A 15472-nucleotide genomic window follows, 5' to 3' on the forward strand; every position below is an offset into this window, starting at 1 on the left:
AAGCCAAAAGAGAAATTTTTCTACAAATACGTCTCATTTCAGCTTTTGTAATGCCAGGGGTCACTAAGCTGTTTACACTTTTCCATAGTACCAAAGAACACTTAACTGAAAACCATGACATGAGTTAAAGCAAGCCTAAAAATAGCCGAGATTACTCACTGCCTTCAAGAGAACTGAACCCACCTACCTCTTCTACCAGGCTCATCTTACACCTTTGCTTGCTAGGTTAAACACAGCTCCAAGGATGGATTTTCTCACACATTTCAGAGACAGATTAAGTTATCTTTATCTAATTAGACAAACTGCCATACCATAAGGTCTCTTTCTCTCTACCTAGTGACTTTCCACCGATATGGAAAAGCTGCATTTGTCACCAGAGATTAAATGCAATTGTGAGCTTCGTTAGTGAGCTGCTCTAACTCCAAACTTTCTGATCCGATATTGTTTGCAACAGAAGCACATCATTTCATAGTACTTGGGAGATGGCCCTCATTCGCATTCAGAGGATCCACAGCACAGCGCAGCTCAGGAACCAAATCAATCATTACAATGCTTTACACAAACTCCACAAAGAACTACAACAAACTTGCTACTGAATATAAATTTCTGATTTATAGGTACTGTGAACCAGCTGACAGCTTGCTGCAGGGTAAAATCATTCACTAATTTTAAGAACATGTTGGAAAAGTAAAAAGTTGACTTTATTAGCTCGATACATGCCAACAAACCCATTAAAGGTCTCATAACGGTTACTAACAACATCCATCAAAGGCATTTGTATTAAGCTGCATCACTGGTAGTAGATTAAGACCTATTCCAGTATTTCTTCAAATTAACATCAATAAAGCAACTTGTCTCATTTACCTTTCCCAGACACGAAGCACAGCATTCCATTTGGCTCTAACACCCTTACTTCTCCAACATTCAATACTTGTAACTCCTTTACTGAGTTTTAAACTCAGCCTGCTCCTCTCCTGCCCATTTAAAGCCTAAAAGGAAAAGGACTGGCTAAGGGCAAGCAGCAGGCAGTCAGCTTTCCTAGTAGAGGAGGCTACCATGAATTGCTGTAATACCTGTTATACTCAACACTGATAAATGTCTTTAGCTTAGTGAAGCAACGAGGCCAAGATTATAAAGTTATTCAAGAAGTGAAAAGCAAGTCTGATTACAAAGGCCAGAGGTATCTCATAATACTGAAATTTCACCTACTTGTTATCCATGCATGAACTGCACTAACCAGAGGGGAAACCCTGAACAAGGGCATGCAAGGATATGCCCTAACCTAGTTATCACGGTTGATGCAAGACACCCAAGTCATTGTCATTACCACTCCGAGAAAGGACAGAGCTCAAGAGATGTCAGAACAGAGCTAATCTTAGTAAGGAACTAAGAAGAAATAGAAAATATTCTGCTGTTGCAACAAGCCACGCTGTGCCCACTCCATGAATAGTAAGCAGGGCAACGAGCAGCCCATCTGAAAAAGAGTATTTGTGAACCAGAAACCACGATAAAAGGGCAATGAGGATGAAAAAGATCTGAAATATCTCAGATTCCAAAGAAGTACAAACAATAAAACCATACCTGGGAGCACAGCAATCCAGGCTTTTATGAGTTTATGCCATACCCAAAGGTAAGAGCCAGCTTGAATTTTACAGCAGACCAGAGATTTCAAAATTATGCATTTGCTAGAACTGGCCAGAGAAGAATCAAACTTGCTATGTTTGACATAGATCTGACACTAGATTTGAGACAGACACAGATCACCAGTGCCCACACTGCTCCTCTCCTATTTCTGTTCATTAAGTGCAAGCGGTTAGTAATACTTTACACAACTTTCATTGCTGCAAGCAGGCTTGTCTTGGTGTGCTATAAACTGCAGAGCTGCACAATACATACAGAGAAGGGGAAATTTTCACTTGGTTCCTCAGGTTCTTCACATCTTTGAGTATTTTAAAAGGCATCTGAGGGGTACCAGTGTTTTTTTAATATAAAAACCACACAACTGCTGTGCACAAAGACCTTTAAAATACGTGTCTAGGCATAGTGTATTGCACTGAACTTAATTAGCCCTATCCAAATTAGACCAGTAAGAACTCATTAAAAAACCTCACCAAGCCAGAACTGCACTCTAAGGAAAATTAAAAAAAACCCAAGTACACAAGGTCAGTGTAAACATGTTCTTTAATATCACTGAAGATAAATTTAGAAATCCAAGGCTTAGGTGGGTTTCAAATAAATAACCATTTTGAATAAGTGTTTACACATAAAGGGAGCTCTCAAAGCAGCAGTGCACAGTTCATAATTCCTCCCTGCTAACACACCTCCAACAAGAGAATGTACAGTAGGTAGTGCACACTGGAAAAAACAATCACAACGTACGGCACACTCACCATCTTGGATGAAACCACTGAATACGATGTTGAAAAGGGGAGAGGAGCACCACTATTTTCCCATAACCTTTTTACCAGCATAAGAAGAATAAGCAGCCTGGGAATATAAATCATCCTTCTGCTTCTAAAATCCATTCTCAACTCTAAGATTAGCGTAGCAGTGCTCCGATATAGAAAATGTATTCCTCAAACTGACATTGCAGTGTAAAATATTATCCAGTTGGTCTCTACTCAGGGATAACTACTCTAATTTTTAAATTCCTCTCCAATAACTGCAGAGGTAATCCAGAAAGCTTAAAGACAGGGAACAGTTGTCACTTCTTGGCCCAGTGTACTGAAAAGAACCAAGACATGACAGGCCTCAAGAAGGTGAATGGTTACTCAGCAAAATATCTGCATCCTACGTCACTCAAATAAAACTTTCCAAAAGTAAAAATTCTTCCCCAAAGTGAAGATTTGCCTTTCTTAAACAGCATGAATTATCCTATAGTAAAAATATGCCTGATGTGAAAATTCTCACACCAAAACACAAAGATTTACCCATCCAGAAAGACAAAAGATCCATTATAAATATGCCACAAATACACTTGCAAAAGAGTTCCTGTAAAATGCTCTCTTCTTTAAGTCACTGTTTTATCAAAATATTTTCTCTCTGCAGATACGGATAGGGCAGTCTTCGCCTCTGTGCTTTAGTTCAACATGCAATTTATCTCTGATAAGCACTGCAGTACTCCCCACAGAAGCACGTAACCTACTAGCATAAATTCCTCAACGCAGTTAACCTGCTTCATTGTTCTCTTTACCTTCTCCATTTCTAATATACCCGAAAAGAGTTTTGTCTCTCTTTGCCATGTGTCAATAAAAAAACCCTTACTATGTAATACTGCTGTGTACCTACTAAATAAATATAACAGGAGATAAAGGATTGTTTCGACTGCGAGCTTGGCTTTGGCAAAACACGAATTGGGATAATATACACTGTATACTTCGCACATTTGAGTAGGGGACGTTGCAACGTTTAACAGACATGAAATAAAATTAATCTTCGATTTCTAAAACTGTCAGTACACAGGATTCCCAAGTTGTTCTGAATGTAGGAGCAGGGTAATCAGTTCTCAAGGAAAGCCACATAGTCAGTCAGTCTGGCCAACTGCTGCTCGTTTGGAATTGGTGGAACTGGAGCAGGTTCTACAAAGACAAAACAAAGGCTCCATTAACAAATTTAAGAAAGCAAATCCATCTGCAATAGCATTCATCACAACAGTAAGGAAAAACATTAAACGTATCAGACTGTTGTAGGGATATATCTTCACAGTATCTCTACTTATGCAGCTTTACCTGGCTTTACTTTTTTGTTAACTGCAACATTAAGCAGTCCAAGAGTCTCTAACAGCAAAGACAGCTCTAACAAGTTCCAGTTGACAACAGTCTCCAAATTTTTTTTGCATATACCAGAGTCTGGATAATGAAGACAGTACTTCCACTTGACAATAAAGCTCCTGGAGCTCTGCAGTTGTTCTGTTCCTTACAAGCTGCCATACTGAATATACCAAACAAACTTCTGGGTTATCTGAGTAACAAAGCACAAAGTATGGCATGGTTTGCAGAGGACATGCAGATCCTTACATAAATGCCAGCTAACCTGAGATTACAGTTTAACAATAGGTTGGAACAAGTGACTAGAACCAAGGAGATAAGCTAGGAATTAAAAAAACAGGAGGACAGCAGGAAAACAGGCATTTACTCTCCCTGAAGAACTGAGAGATTAGCATTCAAGATACAGTTAAAGTAGACATTGTGCTTAGGGCTGACGTACTTGACAAGAGGTGGCTGACAATCAAAAGAATGTTATGAAAAAGCAAGACCCCTGCCCTTGAAATTCGCTTGGAATTAAACCTGTAGGTTTAGGACACTCAGCAACTGTGTCAGACACAGCAAGCCACCCAACCATGTTCACTGTCACTACCTCGTGAACAAGAGACAGTGTTTTAAGAATCAGCATGACATAACGTAGCACAGCTCAATCTATAGCAGAGCTCTGAGGAAAAGCAGAAGCCTGCCTCCTTCTAAAGGGACGGCTGCACAAGTCCCACATCAGACAAAAGCAACAAAACCCACTCAAGAGTCGCTTTGCGAAAAAATTGCCTGTAAGTCAGAAGTTTTCACCAAAACCCTTTTTGTTTTACAGGGGCTGCCTACCCCTGCTTTGGAACCTGCTCTCAACTTCAGTTTTGGAAGTGGGAACCTCAGGCACTCCTTAAAAAGTCAGGGGAAGAAGACAAGAGGGAGAAACATGTTTACACGACACCTGATTGGGGTTTGGGTCGGGTTTATTTTGAGTGAAAAGTGACAACATTCATTTGCTCAGGACTCAATTCCCTATTTTCTGGTGCTGGTGGCATTTGGTTTAATTAATCATTAATTAATCATACAAGCTTTAAAGACATACAATAAACTACATATAAACAGGAAGTACCTGATGAAGGAATAAATCTGTTAAAGGAAGCTTCCAGCACACCTGAGGAAAAACACAATAGAAGTCAGCCCAGTGGAACAATTTTAAACAGTTCTACACATCAAGCCAAAACTGGTTAACAGGTAATTAAAACAAAGCCTACTCATTCACCATGTTCACTTCATAGCTAAAAAGCAGAATACCCATGGCCTAGCTAGTTAGACGCGCAGCTTCAAAACAGATGACAACCTCCAGCCCCTTTCACTTGCCTCAAAAACAGCTCTCCCTCACTTTTGGAAGAAAACCACACGTAACTAACCCTCAGTGCTTGTAAGCGCTGAATATTTTGTAAGCAGTTCACGAAAAAAACGATCATATGAAAAAGCTCAGGACTTTGGCTTGTTACATTCCCTGAGGGATATATTTCAACACCTTGCTTGGCACATGTTTATTATAATGATCTGGGCTCTTAACGTCTAAAAATTCTGCACATACAAACAATATATTTTTTTTCTTAGCCTAAGAGAAGTTGCCCTTTTAGATATACCATGATTCGGCTCCTTCCAGAACTGCACCATGCAGTTTGAGAGCAGTAATTTCATCTCTGCCTTCATAGTTTAACATTTATTTTTGTCTCAGCCAGCCATTGATCCAAGTCTTTTAGCAGGCTAAGCTTTGCAGGAACAGATATACTACTAATACAGTGACACTGAGGAAAAGATCCAGTAGAATAAACTTGCTTTTTAAAAGGAAGTTACAACAGCTTGAGCTCCTCAGAACAAAGATTCCCACTAGATTCCTGCTCACAGAATCTCTGCTTCTCCCCCCAAAAAAATCTCAGGTTTATAATGGTATATTTTTTCTCATCTTTATTAGATTAAGACATGTCATTTGAGGTCATCCAACTTATGTTCCACTGAGTCAGAGCCAGAAGCAGAGGAGGAACAGGAGAAACCATAGCGTATTCTGTCTGCTTTTGTTTAAAAAGTTAATTTGAGGAAGCAGTTTAATCCAAACTAATCATAACCCCAAATCAAACCCACTAACTCATACTTTCAACATTTTATAAACATTCCATGTTTTAGAGAAGCATAAAGCCCCATGAAAAACTACCTAAAAAAATACTGTGCGAAATTTTGATTAAAAACTAACACCTAATTACCAGACAACGTTAAACTCAATGTCTAATGAAATAACAGCTCCACCTACCTGGCTTTTTAGGCATTACCATACGAGTTGAAAAGTCTGCTTGCCAGCCCTGTTCTAATACACCTGGAAAAAGACATTTTTACATTTGTGAGAACTAACATCTTCTATGATCGCTAGAAATGCAGAACAAAATGCACATTAAGACCAGCAGAAAAGCATCTTAGAGCACTACCTATACGCCACAAGTCTAAGGCATGTTTCTTGTAAGCATCTAGACTTTTAGTTTGACAAATGAGCTCATGAAAGCAGTAACAGCACACAAAATTAGGTTAACCCACCACTTTCAGTCCTCCCTCATTGCTGAATTGCTTTCACACTTTCACATATGAAAGCGGAGGATAACCAACGGCAACTAGTGGCAAATAATAAAATCAAACATTTATCCAGAATCAAAACATTTATCTCTATCCATTGCCCCATCACTTCTCTTTACCACAGCCTCAGAATCTGTATACGTGTTTCTATTTACCATCAGTCGCGGCCTTCTGATCTCAATCACCTGTAGAAGAACTATTCAGAGGATAAATGCAAAGTACCTTTCACAGCTTCTTCTACAGGAAGTCCAACAAAGGCTGCAAAATCATCTGCAACTATTGAGGTATATGCCTGGGAAACCAGTCCAAAGGCTCGTCTCCTAGTTGCATCTAAGAAGAAATAAATGGTATAAACAGACAGTACATTAATTGCCGTAACTAGGAAATCTGAGATATTTTTTCCAATTCAAATGTGTTCAGAAAAATCACTACTGGCCTTAAAACTAGCACTTTGAAAGTTCCCCTTCCCCTCCCTTCACTGAAGTATCACCGTCAGCAACAGTTGACTCTATGCCAGGACAGAATCCCTCAGAGACCACATTTATCTTCCAAATGCAGTTTGCGGCACCCTGGGTGCTACCACCAGGATGTAAAACAGTTTAGGGAACTCCGCTTCCAACGGCATTCTCCATTAGCAATAAAGTTGTGTGCCAAAAAATGAGAAAAAAAACAATTCATCAAAATACTAATGCCTTGTTAATGACATCTGCTTTGATACCGAGGCACCCACAAATCAGTAGTTTCTAAAGCTACAGAGAATGTTATTGCAAAATACCTTGGAAGGCTTTTTAGCAGGCTGCACTGCCCTCTAGCAGTCAGACTTTGCCTGTTACTGTTACACAGTCTAACTAAAACATTTGTCTAAAGTGACATTTAAAAGACAAATCTTTTCATAAGTATTACAAGATTCTGGAATGCCAAGCCAAGTTCCCTAGATTATCAGTTAAAAGCCTGATAAAAACTGCATAACTAATGGTCTATCTTAGCACTATAGAACAAAATATATGGTTTAAGTACATTCTTTCAGGTTGGAATTTCAATCACACACACAATCTTCATTAATAAGAAGAGTTTGTCTCTGCAAGTTTTTGTAATGAGCTTTTTATTTACACATAAAAACTAAATTCCTTTAAGTCAAACCTACAAAAATTTGGCAATCTTCCTGACCACTCTTTTTTTCCCTGCAATAAAAAGCCGTCATTTGTCTACTTGTCTCTTTGTGTTTGAGCACACAGAAATAATTTAAGGCAGCATACAATTCCATGCTACCTACAGGAGTTCAGTTTGTACCTCTAAGCGCTTCCATGATTGGTTGAATCGTCTCGGACCACTGATGGGCACTGATTGTTGTATAGATTCCTGGAAAGTCTCTCTGCCAGATTCTTTGTCCTACTGACCAAACTGCACCAAGTTCGGCGTTTGCCTGTTGGGAAAATAAAAACCCACCAGTTAATCCAGAATTGTGTACTCTCTACAGCGACCACTGTGTGTAAATCCATTTCCACTCCCCTCCCCTTCCCACTGCACGTGTACATCACAATGCCTGTAACGAACAGAAAAGCATTGGGAAATCTTGCTCTAGCAGGAATCTCTGCAGCAAGCTCCCTGATCTATCCTCCTCCAAAACTTTATCAACCACATAACCAAAGTCTGCTCACACCTCAGTTATGCAAATCCAGGCTGACAGAGCAGCTAAAACAATCCAGGAGAACAGTTTGCACTCAGATTGCTGGCTGGAGTTGCAAAAGGACAGGCACAGCATATATCTGCTTAGAGAAATGCTGCCTCTTCAGTAGAAACTTTACGCAGCACAGTGAAGGTGATTTTCAGATTGAAAGTCTTCAAATGTTGACACTATGCCACCCCTCGTACACTGCCATACTCACTACCACTTCTCTGCCGTTACTGGTTTTAAGGGCTGCTTCTAAGGTGTTGCGTATCATCATTTGGTCAGACTCCAGAACACTCTGTCAGAACAGTAACCAACCACAAACTGGGTAATAAAGTAAGAGTTTCAACCGTAAGGAGAACCAATCTGTTTCTGATGTCAAGATTCATACTAATCATTAGTTGACTCACTAAGCAGAAGATTCATCAATACATACACATGAGAAAATAGTACACTTTGAGGTGTAGCCTTCTGAAAACAATTCATGCACTGAGTCTCCCCCACGAAGAAAGATGCCTCGAAGGAACTGCAAGTCACATCAAACCAGTCCAATTATTCACAGAATATTGCTGTGCAACACAAATAGAGCAAGAGAGAAAGGCCTAGTGGAATTTTGAAAGAGAAAGAAACTACTAGCACTACCCTGGGGAGATTATTCCAATGTTAACTGTTTGCACCACGAAAACAGTTAAACACTGGAATGATTTCCCCAGGGAAGTGGTAGATTCCTCTACACTGGAGACTTTAAAGGCTCAGCTTGACAGGGTGCTGGGCCATCTCATTTAAACTATATATCATCTAAAAAGGGTGGACCAGAAGATCCTTGACGTCCCTTCCACTCTGGCACTCTATGATTCTGTGAAAATTACTACATAACTATCTGACAGGTCCCATCTAGACCACAAGGTTTCCTAATGCAAGACTACAGAACAGTTTTTCCTTGTAAAAGGCATTATGTCAAATTGTAACCTAACAACAGTAAAACGTAGAAGTATTTCTGGCATTATATTTACCTAAATCCTCCAAAGGCATCTTTGATCCAAATGCAGTGAAAAACAAACTGCCTTCAGAAAGTTAATCAGTTGGGAAGTGTGTCGTATCTGTAGACACTTTTCACTGCACAAGGTATTCTGCATCCTCACATAGAATGCAGCCCCACCCCAAAATCAGATCCATCTTTTTCCTCCAGCTGACTACCCTTTATCATGAGGTTTTCTACTGAGGAGCCCACAGACTGACTCCTATTGCACCAGATATTTTGTGAAGGAAAAGAGATAACAGATAAGCAACTAGGAGATGTGAAGGACCAACGTGCCACCTGCTGGAGAATCAGCTCACAGCACAGAACTGATCTCAAGGCTGCTCACCAAACAGAATCCTTTGGGGGGGAAAAAAAAGTCATTATTTGCAAACATACGTGAAACTGTTTTAGTATCAATGGTGTTTTACAAAGTACTTACAGATTTGATAGCAGGAGGGATTCTCTTCCATAGATATCGTGCGTTATTCCTAAAAAAATTTAAGTGAAAAGTACTGCTGAGTAACCGAATATTTGCAATAATAGACACCAAAAGGCTTGTTCAGATGCTATAACTAACAATCTCAGTGCTTTACAATATTCCTTACCTGTCTACTGAAGTATAAAAACAAAGTTACTCTCAGGTAGAGAGTTTGACTGCCATAATAAAACAAATGGTTCATGAACTGCCTCATTTAACTCTAGTTTAGAAAAGGTTTTCATTTTCTGCAGGGTTTCACAGACGTTAGTTTTGCAGTTCTACTTTTGGAATAGCTGCACCTTCGATGAACACATGTACCAGCAGTAACCCCTCATGGTGTCAGCGGTCACTTAGACCAGTGGTCTCCAAGCTTTGATCGTGCACTTCCAGCAGAAACACGTTTGAGCATGCGCCCCCAGTACACGCACATGTATTTATAGATCATGGAATGGTTTGGGTTGGAAGGGACCTTAAAGATCATCCAGTTCCAATTTCCCTGCACTCCCACGGAATCAGGCTGCTCATAGTCTCATCCAGCCTGGCCTTGAACTCCTCCAGGAATGGGGCATTCACAACTTTGCTCGGCATCCTGGGCCAGGGCCTTTGCTTAGAAAGCTCAGTTTGTTTTGCTGCATGTGTAGAGTATATCTTTCACTACTGTAATATTCTAGCCCACACTTGTGAGAGTGGTAACCACCTCACTTCAGAGTTCCTCATAAACAACTCATGCCTCATTTATAAATTATATACATGTATCGAAGTATTAATTATGTACATTATAAAGCATACAAATATAAAAATTCAAAGATGAAAAAACCACCATTTAAAGAAACTTTCATTTTACTTATTAACAGTACAAAAATACTTCCTTCATGTGTCCACACACACTTTGCATACCAAAGATTTAGAATGTTTTGTTTATGTTCTTCCCACCCCAGCTTTCCCACATACATTGAGGAGATTTGGACATAGAGAAGTATTTAGTTATTGATCTCTAGAGTACAGAAGTCAAGCTGAAACAGTAAAAAATTCTCAGGAAGACTTAAAACACAAAACAGAGGAAGACTCACAGCTTTTCATTAAAGCGCATTTCTAAAACTCCAATGTCATTTATTCCAGCTGAATAAATAACTAGCAAAGTCCCAATAAACACCTAAACACAGTGAATCAAGTTCACACAGGGACATGGTTAACAATCCACCATTGTTATTCAAATTCACGAATTCAAAGGATCACTGCTTCAGGCACAGGTAGCTCCTTCAAGCCCACAGTATCCCTCACTTCTAACATGGGCCGTTTGGCATTATCCTGCTACAATTAGATACAAGGAGGAGTATGCAGTCTTACTCAAAACAAATGCAGCTCTGAAAAGATACAAATCAAAACGCTGAAAGGTTCCAAACTTTCCAAAGGAGCCAATTTCACTATTTAAGGAATTTTCTTCCTAAAGCCAATCTGTTTCCCTAGAGTTCAAAAGGGTGACCAAGAGCAAACAAAAGAGAACAATTTTCCTGACAGAGTAAGGGCTGCAATAGACTTAATTCTGTGAATTTATTTTAAAAACACAGCACTGCCCACATGCGTTTTGTGAGTCGCACAACCAGTCACGAACATTCTAGCACCTACAGCTGAAGCCAACAGTGATAAACCCAGTGTCTGAAGTTAAAGATTGACAGAAGCCACTTACATGTCATTATGCAACAGGTATAAAGCTAGAAGTTGGCCATAAACAAGGGGGGTTGCGATTCCTCCAGGGGCCTAAAAAACAAGTAAAAATAAACCCATTAGATATTTTTGGAGCAAGATCTCTTACAAAACCCACATTCCAAGACAGCTGATGCTTTTCAGATCACATAATAGATGTGGATGAGTTGTCAGAATTGCAGGGTTACGCTAATACAGGTGTGTCATACAATCACAAGTTACCTTGCACTCATTGGAAGTTTTACTTAGAAAATTCAGTTTGTTTTGCTGCACAAATAAAGGTTACATTTTTCATTACTATAATGTTCTAGCTCACGCTTGTGACAGTGGTAGCCGTCTTGCTTCACAGTTCCTCACAAACACCTGCTTTTCATCTATCTGGAGCTGAACTTCAGTTGAATCCAGGGTGTTCCACTGGAGGAAAATTTCTTTGCGCACTTGACCTTTTTAAAAATCTGAACTAAGCTTTGACACTTCAGCAAACCTCACAGGTAACACAAGTAGGAAAAAGGGAATTACGATAAAGTTATAAAATTGTCAAAGTCTATAATAATTTAAAAGCTGAAAAGATTCCAAATAAGGTTTTGACAATTTATTGAAGGATAGCACAGCAACAACTCAAAGGAAGCCAATCTGCAGCAAGCATCATCTGGTCTCATCTTTTTAGGTGATAGACAGCCTAAGTATGGTCTGAAACACAAACGCTGTCAGCAGATATTACAGTGCCCGCAAGGATCTTGGGTACGCTGAACTTCCTCAGATGGTTGCAGAAGCAAAGCTCCAAGCCTGCTGTACTCCATCCCTGTCACTCTTCCCTAAGGCATACCTTAGCAGCAAGTCCTATACATTCCTTCCAGCCTGTGCTCCTCTAAGGGACGGGAATACACTTTCAAACAAGTACCTAACAGCTCCCTGCAGGAAAGGGCAGCTGCACTTGACTCTCCCACATGGTACAAAAGGCACTCTTCTGCATCGCTGTGCACACATGCCCATCACTTGAGGCAGCAGGTACCTCACATTCTCAGCACAACCACCTCCCTCCATCTCCATAATGCTCTCCTGTAGACCTCAGGGCACACCAAGAAGCTGCAGCACTACGCTAAGGACATAAGCGTCACCTAGGCTCAGCACAGAAACACTGCACAGGATCCTCAGCTGAAGCTTGATGATGCACACCCTTAAGTAGGACCCCTTCCCATTTAGAGAATATATTTTCCACCACAAAGCCGTGCGGTTTGTCCACACCAAAGTTCTGATCACGCCTAGATCAACTTTCTCCCTTTAGGTGCGAGGGGAGCAAGACTTTGAAATCAGAATCACTACAGAGTGCATGAAAAAGGCAAATTCAAAGTTTTCCCTTCTTTCAAATGGCTACAACTGGGTGCACAAACTCACATTTGGAAATGCACTGGAAAATCTGCAAGATAGGAGCAGGTCTACAGATATCACCCAGGAGGAGCTTTCAGCATTAACACGGTGCCACTTGGATTTATCATACGCTAGAGACTGGCACATTAATTGGACTTGAAAATTCATCAAGCAATATAAGTTAAGATGGCACAGAGGAAGCTTTCAGCATGAGCTCCCCTAACAGCTGCACCACTGATTTAAGAAAAATTCAGTGGCCCATCCCCTTCTCAACACCTGCTTTTTCTCAACCATGGCAGACACAGAGACACATGAACTACTTCCTCACACACTCTCCTCCAGAAAGGCCCTAATATTTATACTAAATCACCCTTATTTATTTAATAGAATGGTTTGAGTTAGAAGGAATCTTAAAGATCACCCAGACAGAACACCCCTGCTGTGGGCAGGGACAACTCCCACTGGACCAGGCTGCTCAAAGCCTCATCCAACCTGGTCTTGAACATCTCCATAGATGGAGCAGCCACCATTTCTCTGGGCAACCTGGGCCCGGGCCCTACCACCTACACAGGAAAACATTTCTTCTTAACATCGCACCTAAATCTCTCCACTTTCAGCTTAAAACTACTACCCTTCTTCCCATCATTACACCCTGGATCCAGCTTCCTGTAGGCCCCCTTTAAGGACTGGAAGGCTGCTCTAAGGTGTCCCTGGAGCTTTCTCTTCTCCAGGCTGAACAACCCCAACTTTCTCAGCCTGTCCTCACATGGGAGGTGCTCCAGCCCTTGGACCATCCTCATGGCATTCTCTAACAGATCACGCCCTTCCTGTGCTGAGGACTCCAGGACTGAACGCAGAGCTCCAGGTGAGGTCTCATGAGAGCAGAGTAGAGGAGTAGAATCCCGTTCCTCACCCTGCTGGTCTCTATGTTTTGGATACAGCCCAGGACACACCTGGTTTTCTGGGCTGCAGGCGCATGTTGCCAGCTCAGGTTAAGCTTCTCACCCACCAACATCCCCAAGTCCTTCTCTTCAGGGCTGCTCTCAACTGATTCTCCGCCCAGCCTGTATTTGTGCTTGGGATTGCCCTAACCCAGGTGCAGGACCTTGCACTTGGCTTTGTTGAACTTCATGAGATTCTCAGAGGCCCACCCATCCAGCCTGTCAATGTCCCTCTAGATAGCTTGTCTGCAGCGTCCCAAGTTCCTGCAGGGCATTTTGGCAGTCTTTTGCCCAGGCGGTAAGTTCAAACACTGAACCCTCACCAGCCTCACAAACCCACACAGAAGCCAGGAACGTCCTCCCTTGCAGGATCAGCTCAAGTTCCCATAACAGCACTTCCAAGCATTTAACGGAGCTCATCTTTGCTGTTGTCTCCATCCCATGCCCCTAGATGTGCTTCTGCCCAATCCCACCCTTGTCTGGGACTGGCGACAAGCCCCAAAGCTTCGCAGAGGGCATGCAGCCTCAGCCATGCCCCTGCTGATACCAAAAAATGCCAATAAATAAACTGTCTAAGACTCTTTTTGGCGTTTTAGAAAGCAAACACCCATTATCAGCCCCAGGCAACACAGGGCAGTGATCTCCATCAATCATGTGCAGTAAGACAGGAACTGTTACAGAATGTTATTTCCCACTTACATGCATATGCATAAATTTCCCCAGAAATCTTATGCATACTCTATTACTTTCCAAAGACTAATCTTAAACATAAAATCATAGAATTACCAGGTTGGAAAAGACCTCTTGGATCATCGAGTCCAATCATTTCTGTCACTAAACCATGTCCCTGAGCACCTCGTCTACTCGCCTTTTAATTACCTGCAGGGATGGTGACTCCACCACCTCCCTGGGCAGCCTCTGCCACTGCCCGATGACCCTTTCTGTGAAATTTTTTTTCCCTGATATCCACTCTGAACCTCCCCTGGCAAAGCCTAAGGCCATTCTCCCTCATCCTATCACCCGTCACTTGGGAGAAGAGTTATTAATGTTGCTATGAACTTCACAACAGCCCAAACTCTTGCTAATATGGAGCTAGCTCTGTCAGACTTTGTATCTGAGAGAGGGAAACACTGCAAACAGAGGGGATTATAGAAGAAAAGACACCTGTTCAGCACAGATCAGACCACACGCAACACACTATCATCTCCAAAGAACGAACAGCGTCGGGGAAAGCACTGTTTGAAAGAAAACGATGCTATCAGAGGGACACTCTGCCTAACTTTCGAGAAAATACCATTACTTAGCTGAAACTTAACCCTTCTTTAGCTTAAATGAGAAATATCCCGCTTTTTGCCCCAATAACTCCTTCTTGTACCACTCCTCCGCCCCGCCCCGCGGTACCTCCAGCTCCTGGGTCTCGCACTGCTCCAGGAGCTTCTTGAAGCTGAAGGAGTTCTCTGCCATCACCGCCACGGGCATCTTCCCCTCACGGTGCCCGGCCGCAACCAGCCAAAACCTCCGCCTCTCAGGAGGCGGCCGCGCCTTGCCGCCACTTCCGGCCTCGCCGTCACGCACTTCCGCCCGTCGCCTGCGTCGCGCTAGCCGCTCTAGCCCCACTTCTCTATGCTTTGGGGGGCTGCGCAGAGAGGGGTGGAGAGGGGGGTGCCCTTTGGGGGCGTGGCCACACGATGCGGGGCGTGGCCAAAGCGGGGGCGGGAATATGGGGCGCGGTCACGATATTGGGGCAGAGAATCTTAGAATGGTTTGGGTGGGAAGAGATCTTAAAGGCCATCCAGTTCCACCCCCCCTGCCGTGGGCAGGGACACTTCCCACTGGCTCAGGCTGCCCAAGGGCCATCCAACCTGGCCTGGAACACCTCCAGGGATGGGGCAGCCACAGCTTCCCTGGGCAACCTGGGCCAGT

The 15472-nt window shown here is 42.2% G+C and overlaps 1 protein-coding gene across 1 annotated transcript; it reads right to left on the reverse strand.

Moving 5' to 3' along the window:
- Positions 1-1271: 1271 nt before the first annotated feature.
- Positions 1272-15127, reverse strand: COPS8 (COP9 signalosome subunit 8). The gene is made up of 8 exons (XM_054070631.1): positions 14951-15127; positions 11224-11294; positions 9498-9546; positions 7659-7791; positions 6591-6698; positions 6055-6117; positions 4867-4908; positions 1272-3578 (listed from the first exon to the last, which is right to left on the reverse strand). Exons 1-8 carry the CDS (start codon positions 15026-15028, stop codon positions 3499-3501), a joined length of 624 nt encoding a protein of 207 aa, XP_053926606.1. The 5' UTR covers positions 15029-15127; the 3' UTR covers positions 1272-3498.
- Between the last annotated feature and the right edge of the window lie 345 nt (positions 15128-15472).

Source organism: Cuculus canorus, chromosome 6 (assembly GCF_017976375.1).
Source record: "Cuculus canorus isolate bCucCan1 chromosome 6, bCucCan1.pri, whole genome shotgun sequence".
NCBI lineage: Eukaryota > Metazoa > Chordata > Aves > Cuculiformes > Cuculidae > Cuculus > Cuculus canorus.

Bases quoted from the DNA above. Each gene is read 5' to 3' on its own strand.
- COPS8 (XM_054070631.1), bottom strand. From the start codon at position 15,028: ATGCCCGTGGCGGTGATGGCAGAGAACTCCTTCAGCTTCAAGAAGCTC. The intron at 7,792-9,497 runs GTAAGTACTTTG...TTTTCCCAACAG, and splicing joins TCCCTCCTGCTATCAAATCT to GCAAACGCCGAACTTGGTGC. The intron at 6,118-6,590 runs GTACTTTGCATT...GTCTTTTTCCAG, and splicing joins TGTAGAAGAAGCTGTGAAAG to GTGTATTAGAACAGGGCTGG.